General features: G+C 45.2%; 1 protein-coding gene across 1 annotated transcript in view; it reads right to left on the bottom strand.

Annotated features, from left to right (window-relative positions):
• Nucleotides 1-537: 537 nt before the first annotated feature.
• Nucleotides 538-10,233, bottom strand: part of LOC116399172 (zinc finger protein 407) — a 25,051-nt gene continuing 15,355 nt past the window's right edge. The window contains exon 5 of the mRNA XM_031876128.1: nt 538-2,501. Within this exon, the coding sequence (XP_031731988.1) occupies nt 2,369-2,501 (133 nt within the window). The 3' untranslated portion in view covers nt 538-2,368. The remainder of the gene's footprint in view (nt 2,502-10,233) is intronic.

Below are 10,233 nucleotides of genomic sequence, written 5' to 3'. Positions count from 1 at the left end.
ACTCCACCCCTGCGGTGTAGCACATCCTGCTAATTATTGTTTGAAAAAAAATAATGAAAAATACTAAGGATTAATAATACATTAAAGACAACCAGAAGAAGAAGAAAAAAAAATCCCAGCCATAAAACATATGTATTTTTAATATGAATCTCACTGAATCAATACCCTCAATTAGCAACAGCAAGCAAATTGCCAGGCGAGGCGTAATTACTCGAAGGTCAGTAGGTATTATTCACAGTCACTTTAGTTTACCACATTAGAACAAGACAGGACGTCGGGCTAAAATTATAAATTCCATTCCCATATCTGTCCTTTTCTGATTTAGATGGATGAAGAATAATTAACTCCTAATTATTCAGATCACTTAAGGCACTTTCTGGATCCACAAAAGAGATGCAGTCGTGTCTGTCAGCCCACTTCAGCTGCTATCATTTACAACGATCCAACAACTTGACCAATGACAACGGGACAAAAAATAAAACAAAAAGCCACTCCGGCTGCCTGTCTGTATCCCCCCCCCCCCCCCCCCCCCCCCCAAACCCCCTCCAGCTCCACCCGTTTCTACCTCAGAGGGTCTTAAAGAGGCACACTTCCTTTAAATTCATCCATATGCAAATTCTAAGATGTGATTTGCATTTTAAAGTATTTAACTCCCCATATTTATTGGGCTCTGAGGCCTTGCTGATCATTGATTTATGTGCTTCCGGCAATCATATTTCCATATTTTGTGTGGTTTTTAACGACAGTAATAATTCAAATATGCAAAAAGTTGTTCTTTGAACGATATCTTTAATTATATCCTCAAAGCATCATTCCTTTTGGTTCCTTTTTTTTTTTTTTTTCAGAGCCGAGATTGTCTTTGAATAAAAAAAATAAAAAAAAAGGCTGAAGAATCATAAATTAGACTGTGCGGCGGGACATTGACGGGCCGAACTCCAGTCGGTTACCTTATGCACGGGGAGACGTCTGAGCGTGTTGTTGCCCATCTCAGAAGCCACAAACAGACTCGGGGTGCTCTGCTGTACAGGGACCCGCGTGACCTTGTCCCCCAAGCCCTTTATTAATGCTGACATTCTTTCACCACAAATCCAGTCTCAGATGGTGAAATTCGTCTCTTATACTCAACCGAAAACAAAACAACAAAAAGCACACGCATAAAAAAACAACAACCAAGGAGACCTTCCCCCTCTGTTTTGCCACTAACACAGAAAGTTTCTCTGTCACCTCTCCTTATTAGAGTTGTCAGAGTGGCCGCGTGCTCTTATGAAAGCCGTCACCCACCACATGATTAACAGTGGCGGGTTCCCACCACCGTTTGGCCTATCAGCATCACAGAGCAGCCGTCAAATGTGTCGGCAGCGCTCTCTGCCCGGATTGCCTTTGTCACCTCGGCACGGTGTGGAAACTTTTTAGAATAATTGCTCACCCATACACGAGCACGGGCGACTAATATATTAGATTAGTAGTGTTTGGTTGCAAAGGGGGGGGGGGAGGATGTTTCGTTATCTTGTACTGTGAGAGTCAATATGAAAGTAGAGGAGAGATTCATTTAACAAGAGAGCCTTCACATTACACCACGTATGACAACGGTCTACTACACTGGTGGCAAAATTCTGCAACATCCATATCTATAGAATTTTTAAAAAGCATTTACATTGATGTTATAATAGGAAAAAAAAAGTATTATAACATATATATATAAAATATATTAGCAATATAAATATAGGTTTTTCTTTTAGCATGTTTTTTGTCACCTCACCAAACCTGCATCAAAAACAAGTCTGCAACATTTGTGTCTCTCTCTCACACACACACACACACACACACACACACACACACACACACACGCACACACATTTTCCAACATGGTGTCTCCTATTCATTTGAATGGCCAATTGCAATAGTACAAATTTAAATAAAAGAAAAATGAAGTCCAACATTCATTTCCTAAATTGTACTTGAAATATAAAGTGGTACACTAATTTTAAAAGGATTTGTTTATTAGAGCGGCATCATAATTATTAGCCACGGTAATTATTGTTATTACTGTAAAAAGAAAAAAAAAAAGATGTATAGATATTTTCTTGATAATTTGTATCATCCAAAAACACTCGGTGGTTTTACAGCGCTGTCCTTTTAAATGTTGAGGGGCTGGGTTCAGTACAAGCCAAACACATTAACACAGAGGCCCTTGGAGGATGCATTTCACCCCAATGTTTAACTATCACTGCTGAGTCCTGCACCGAGTGCACGTAACATATGTTATAGCCCCCCCCCCCGCCCCGAGACTCCTGGCACACCAAACTCCACTCCGCAATTAAGCTTTAAGCCTCACTCCAGATTTCTGCACATCGGCTCTAAAAACTGATCACTGCGGATCAGCGTTAAATTGATTTAATGCGATGTTTACGTCCGTGACATACAACACATGCACAGCAAACATACTTACAAGTAGCACCCACACTCCGCCGCAGATTTCTGCTTTTATCTTCAGAGTCGGTCTAAAAAGAGATTATGGCGGGCGGATGTTAAAATACTAAATTGATTATGTGACATTTGAATATGTAATATAAACACGGAACTGTACATTCACATTTACACACACGTACTATCATACAGAGGCCAGTCCACGAACACACACTTACGAGTGGCGCCAAAGCAGCAGTCGAACGCGGTCAATGAGGAGGTCGAGAGCTGATCAATTTACAAAGCAAATTTAAAAAAAAAGCCTCATGATAAAATCACTGTAACGCGTCGCAAATCTGTATAAACTCCTCCGACATCCGCTCTGAGTCGCACTACTGAGAGAAAGGTTTTTTTTTTTGTTAAAATCAGGATAAAGCAAATCAATTAGACTCTGTTGAAAATCCCTCATCTAGTGCAGCCGTGCTGTGAAACAGAGTGTAAAACTATTCTCTCTCCCTCTCCGGAAAGGTTATCGCATTGTATCTTATTGCCTTTACCTGCTCCTATTCACTGTGAACATGCACTGATTTGAATAAGCACCGCTCCAGAGGCTCTCTTATCAGATCCCAGACGGGTGTGCCAACACAGCAGTATCAGGTACACACCATCTCTCTCTGCCGCCCCCCCAAAAAAAATAAAAAACAAAAAAGGTTAGAAGAAAAGAAAGAAAGAAGAAGAGAGTGTTGGTGCATCTGGGATCTGTTGCCTGATAACATGATCTTGCTATAATCACATCCAGGCTGGATATGCAAAAGTGACCAAAAGTGGAAAGCAGTTAATCCTCCTCTGGAAATGATTCATCTTCCCGTTTTCATTTTCGGTTTTACGGTTCCTTTTAAAAAAAAATTAAATAAATAAATAACTTCTTTTCTAATCCCAAATATATTTTGTACAACTGCTGACCTACAGACTCATCAATTTATTCCATGTACAAAATGCAGCAGTATAATGTACTGAATTTTTAAGTGGGATATTATTAAAAAAAAAAAAAAAAAAATCATTAAGTGCTGTGATAAAAACAAATTGTAGATCTGCTAATGTGCAACAATTACCCAGCAAAGGCACGATATTTTAAAGATTTCATGTTATTAATAGCTTGCATCGGGACTTTCTTCCTCACTATCCACAGCCACAGGAACACAATTCCCCACAGATGCACTGGTTTCCAGTCTGGTGTCGTTGTTTGCTTTCGCTCTGTGAGGGGGGAAAACACCGGCTTGGGAAGGCATCAGTCAGTGAGGTTAGCGAGCATGGTAGCAACATGACCTCAGAAAATGTATCCTCTTCGGGTAGGTTAAACACACACAAACACACTGGCGCACAAACACACACACACACACAAACCCACACTGCACCCGCGCTCATTTCCCCGGTCCTCTTAACGGGCTAACCTGCTCTCTTCATTAGGGTGCTGTGGGGACTTATCACTGTGTAGTCTTTGTCCTTGCTGTAATTGCCCTCTCGGCATGTCAGCCCCCCCCCCCTTCCGCCTACCCACCCACCACCACCACCACCACATCAGCCCCACGCCCAGCCAGCCGGCCGGCCCGGCATCAGCCCCCCTCGTGACAGGCCTGGTTAGACGGCGGTGCGGGGAGCCTCTCCTGAGACCTGCTGATCGGCCCCTGAGGTCCACCGGTATAGAGAGGCTTGTCCTAGTTAAAGCAGCACCGGCAGGGACACCCACCCCCCCACCCCCCCTGAACGCTACGTCTGCCCTGCCACAAGCCCAGCCTCCAACTCCGCTCATTTACAACTGCACTAACACCCACTGTGGTAGTCTACCTTCTCACCAAAGATACGCGAGGGAGGGGAGGGGGGGGCATTCTGTTAACAAATTTCCTACTTTTGAAAGTATAACTTTGGCAAGCATTGGAAATTAAAGCACATTTAAATGAGCCGTCTCCCTTTGCATGCAGGCATCTACTCATTTAATCTACGGTACACTTTGCTGAAATCTGAAGACGACAAAAAAGCAGCAAGAAGTTTCACTCCATTCTCCGTCTCCCACCAGTTCTGACATCGCCACTAACCTACACAATTAGAACCCGTGCATGTTCCGCTCGTCTTTTGTTTTCAAATGCCAAAAATCAATTGAGATGAATGCTAAAAGAGTCGCAGATTTGAACGAACCTTTAAACAGAAGGAATAGAATCTTAATTGCGTTTCATTCATGCAAGAGCTCCACATGTACCACACACCGGGCAGCCGAGTCTGTGGCCGAGGCTTTTCTAGCAAGTTGAATGGCGCCATCTAGAGTCCAACGGAAAGACCACAAGTCAAGTGTTTTTGTGGCGCTCCCAACTGGACCTAAAAAAAAAAAAAATGTGTTGGTATTTGTTCTGGCTTTACTGGAAGCTTATGTAGACTGTAAAAGTCTAAGTAATCAGATTTTGCTGGGGGGGGCTCAGGAGGCAGCAACCGGGCTTTTAAGTGACCATAAAAGTGGGCAGAGTGAACCCCCTAATTTGAAATTTAACTGTAATAGACAGAGAGTTATCAGTGTTGCAGCATAATTCTGACCTCTTGTTTGTTTTGCAGAATAAACAGAATAAATTAATAAATGCTTCCTCTTCACATGGCACGCTCCTCCTCATCACGCTCGACATGTTTGGTATCCATTTGTTTTTTCTTCCCCCTGTGGGGTAATAGATGTGTCAGCGTTTTCACGGCCCGCTGCAAGGGGTTCAGACCTACGCCTCGGTCTGGAGGGGCTTGGTGGCTCCGGGGTTAACGCGGTGCCGTGTTGGGGAGAGCGAAGACAGCGGGGCCGACAAACGGGGCCTTCTACTTTCCCGGCCACATGTCCGCTCCTCTTTCCTGCTGGCCTGAACACTTGTAGATGCCCTGGACGGGAAGGCGAGCAACTCCATTTACCCTCCCTCCTTACGCTTTATCCAGCTACAAAGAAAAATGACCCCCGCTCTGCCCCCGTCAGGAGCTACGGCACAATTTGGTGGCAAAACCGTGACAGCCACAGAGCGTGCTCATAACCTCTTCCACCACTGAAGCCAACATCAGCTACCAGGGCCACGGAGGAGGCGGGCAAACAAACAGCGAGACGTAAAAGAGATGCGATATGCCGTGTAACGTTTTAATAACTTTGTTGCTCCGCATCTGAAATGCAAACACATTAAAGTGGACACAGTGCCCATCTCATTAAACGCACAGCAGTGCAAACATTATCTACCCCCCCCCCCCCCCCCCCCCCCCTATCTACACTTACATAAACTTACACAAAGACCTCATTGCCTTTCTGCATCCCTGCATCCATCCCTGCATCCATCCCTGCAGCCGCCAACAAGCCTTCGGGAGGGTTTTTTCTACGAGGGTGTTTTATGCTTCCCGCGGGGCTCGGAGACAGTGAGATGTGGCTACGGCACACAGAGGATCCCAGTCAAGGACACAGGCAGCATCACTCACTCCGCCATTATTTGCTCATATTTAAAGCCAGGGGGCTACCTGAGGGACTGCAAGCTACACATGCAGAGGAGGACGGTGTGATTTCAGAGTCCGACGGGTGTGCTGAGCGACTGAGAGCTAAAGGAGACACAACACGGGCAAGCAGGGAGAGAGGGGGAGGGAGAGGGAGAGAGGCAGGCAGGGAGTGACGGAGGGCTTTATATGTCAGCCCGGTGATACCAGCGTTTTTATGGCCGAATATTTTTCCTCTTGTCAGAGCTGGATAAGGAATCACCATAAGGTTGGGGAGCATGAATATTGCCCTTGAGGGCCCACTGTGGCCGCTCCTGTTTATGGTTGACTAGCAATCAGCCACCGATTCAGAGCCCGCAAACCCTCATCCATCCACGTCAGCAATTAATCAATTAAACGGGCGGAGGGGGGGGGGGGGGGGGGATCGGCTAGGTGTGTTAATACAATAGCCCGTTAAGGTTGATGTAATTTCATCACTAATGTCAGCCATTCATCACGGCTTATTATCTGTTTCGCATAGACAACGGTCAATATCACTTCATAAATCTGAGAATCATCTGGATCTCGTGATATTAGGCCTGAAGGATGCCGCGGAATGATGGACTGCGGAGAACGCGACTCCGACTTAACAAGCCCCCCGAAAACATGCAGCACACACGTGATTAAAAAAAAAAGAAAAAAAAAAAAGATCTGACCTCAGATCTGCAACAGAAAGTGGAGCCTTATTCGTAAATATTACAGCTCACAAACACCATCTGTGTTGTCCTCGGATACTGTGCGTCTGATAATATACAAATCACATCTCTAACTGTCCTCGTACTGCACAGAGAGGGGAGCTAAATAAACTTCACACTGCACATTCTGCGTCTTCTTGATTAATCCTCATGGGTGCAAACTAACAATAAAATTAGCCCACGCTGCGGATCCTCGCTAGGCCCCAGACCACATTTTTTGGAACCAACACATGATGTTCCCCAGCCTGTTCACCATGTAGCATCATGTACAGACTTTTATCATGATGGGAAAGGAAAGTTTGTGTGTGTGTGTGTGTGTGTGATTGTGTAAATAGCTGGCAGTGTGTAGGAGGAGGCCCTGTCCGCTCCTGTTGCCTCTCTTGAGCATGTGTGGGCCAGACCACATGTGATACACAAAGTGAGAGTGGTATTTGGCGAACCGATGGATATGAAGGCTTGTATCACTAACAATGTTTTTTTTTGTTTTTTGGACTCGAGCCACCGACAGCAGACAGTTTGTGCCAGTATTTCATAACTTGAAATGTCACCATTTTTCAAGGCCAAATTATCTGAAAACTTCCAAAGACTCGGTGTTTCTCTGAGCTTTCCATCCCAGTTATGGAGGAAGAAAAAAAAAGAAAGCCTTGGACACAACATTGGGACAATACTGGTAACGGGACGTAATATAATCTCGCTGCTGGATTACAAACCTGTTTGTATTTCTAGCTCCTGCAACTGTGTTGTTGTTTCCAATCTGTTTTCGACGTCTTTCTCTTCAGCCAGTTTTTTCTTGAGGATGGGTTGCTGAAGTCGTGGTGTTGTGAAGCTCATCGAGGCACCGTAAGCAATACTGGGCTATACAAATGAACCTGACTTGACCTGAACCACTAATCATAACCATAATCCACACATAATTGTTTGGAGCCTGATCAAATTGTTTCATTAGACCTAAGAGCTTACCTCAGGCATAGTGTTGATTCATTCGACGATAAATACAGTACGTAATCAAACAAACCACATCATATCCATCGGACAGCACAAACTGGCTGACGTCCAATCTCACAGAGGGCCCGGTACCTGCCCTGTACGGCGGCCTAATGCGACTAACGGCTTCAGTCAGACACAAAGAGCCTCCCTTCCACCCAAGCCAACATTTCCCCAGCACTCCCAGCAGGAACATCAGCTCAATTATGATGATGGCAATGACTGATTGCGTTTTACCTCTCCCCCGTTCCCCCAATAAGTCTGGCCATCACACAGAAAGAGAGAGGGGGGGGGGCAGATGGCAGAAGAGAGGGAAGACGGAGACCGAGATATGAGCTACAAGCGTCCCGGGTGCCAGTCTCCGGGACGATATCAAACATCGCGGTGGCAGACTCGCCGTGAAAGTAATCTATACCTACAGGAAGTCAATTAAAAAGTGCCAGGGGAGATTAAGAGCGGCGTGACAGCTTTTCCGTCAGGCCGCGGGTTTGTCTCGGGGAAAAAACAGCGTGTCTGCCGCGAGCGCGCGGAAGGGTAAAGTGTGCGCATTGGTAGTAAAGACATGTTGGAAAGCGGGCGATGGCGGCGGCGGAAGGAAGGAAGAAGAAGGAGGAGGAGGCCGCTGCCGAACACCCTTAAAAGCCCCCTCATGAATATTAAAAAAAGGCGCTTGGCAGCCGGAAGCGCTACCACGAGTTTGCAAACCAGCGTAATGTGTCTGTTTGCGCTGAGGAAGCGCTCAGTCCGGATATCAATTAAATCAAGCGTTGTCAGTCTGATGGCCCTCTCAATGGAAGGACGGCCCATTCCCCTCTACACATCAGCTCAGCTTTGTGTCAACCATCCATCTCTCATCCTCCCCTTCGCTTCCTCCTCTCTCCTCTCCTCTCCCCCCTCTCTCCTCCTTCTCTCCCTCTCTGTCTCTCAAGCAGCCGGTAACTGAATGCACAAATTACTCTCCCCTCCACCTTTAACTCCCACTAAATCTTTCCCCTTTTCCACTTTGATGAGCCAGGATATTTTATTCCTCCATCAAATATGCATCCCATTAATTAAGTTAAATTACTCCTGACTGCCAAATATCCCCTGCCCCGATGGGTGTCAACACAGAAATGCATGACTGTGAACCTGCAATGACACGGCCCCAACACTTAAACGTGAGTTACGGCCTTTCGCAGCTCCATCCATGGGCAGATTACCAGACACTTTGTGCTGCTGGAATTAAGCGCCGTTTGCTCCTTCCCCTCCACCCAGCTTTTTAATAAGTGCACAATGGATGACACTCGCACTTCTGACAATGAGAGGACTGATATTTTAATTACACCCCTTTTTTCATCTGCCTTCCTCTTCATCTTTTAATTGCTGCTGTTAATCACTCATTAACTTTCCCCTCTTTCTGTTTTTTATTCCTACAATATACCTATGACATGATTAACTCTATAGAATGGATTGTTCAGCAACGTTTTTTTAAAATAATTCAACCACTTTGAAAGGATAAAGTTTGTGCTTCTTTTGTGGGGACTTTTTTTTAGGGAGGGAGCAAACTTTGCTTATGTTTCTCTAGCGAATGGAGCGAATTCGCCTTTGTTAGCCGATATTAATCCTTAGAAGGTAAATTCAAAGTGTATAAATAAATGCTATGAAGATACGGTCTTGTAAGGCAAAAAGTTACTGCTGCTGGAGCGCCTTCATAGGAGTAGTCACGACACGTCATAGTCCTCTTTCTCCCCCATTTCTAGTCTCCGTCTCTTCATCGTCAAATAAAAAAGGCAAAATAAATAAATAAAAAAAGATTACTACCCCATTCTATTTACTACTTCATTTTCGTCCTGCAAGTCCTGCAGGTTCAGATTTAATGAAAACAAAAAGTGATAAAAAAAAGCTGAGAAAGGCTGAGACCACAAGAAGTTTAATGTTTTAGAAAGGGAGCTACTGAGATCATACACTGTGCGGACAATGGCCTCTTAAGTTAGACGGTCCCCCAGAGTCCTATAACTTACTATCATAAGCCCATGTGCTGCGCTGGCTCCCTAGCTCAACTACTGATCTCGCCGTTTAGCGCCTGGACCCAGTGTTTGTTTTTGTTTGTCTTTGATTAAAGTGAAACGCTCTGATTATGAAGCCCCCAGGCCCCAGTTCTGGGCCCACTAAAGAACACGAGATTGTTATTAAAAGCTAATGGGACTGATCTGCTGACAGAGATTCCTCCCTTTTGTCTGCGGCGCTCGCAGATGCTGTGTGGGGTCCCATTCGAACTCTTCAAAAAAGCACCCTTTCACCAACATGAGACTGACTGAGCAAACAGACTTATCTCCCCCAAGTACTCGTGTAATTTGAAACACAAATCTAATAGCGTTCATCCCCTTTCTGCTGAGTATTGGGGCCCGTAATCCAGACCGGACTAATGAAGCCGTGTGTTCGTTGTCATCTCTTCGGTTGAGAGATATCTGCGAGGACGCGGCGCTTGTGAGGAAATAAAGTTTCGACAATCCAGCTGCAAAACAAGTATAAAAAGTGTTTAACTGCACAGTGGTGGATTTATATTGATACATCGATGCTGTCCGGAGTCTCTCTCTCTCTCTCTCTCTCTCTCTCTCTCTCTCTCTCTCTCTCT

Source organism: Anarrhichthys ocellatus, unplaced genomic scaffold (assembly GCF_004355925.1).
Source record: "Anarrhichthys ocellatus isolate YVR2014 unplaced genomic scaffold, GSC_Weel_1.0 scaffold103, whole genome shotgun sequence".
Classification (NCBI taxonomy): Eukaryota; Metazoa; Chordata; class Actinopteri; order Perciformes; family Anarhichadidae; genus Anarrhichthys; species Anarrhichthys ocellatus.
The sequence above is the reverse complement of the archived record's forward strand: the minus strand, read 5'-3'. Positions and strand labels throughout refer to the sequence as shown.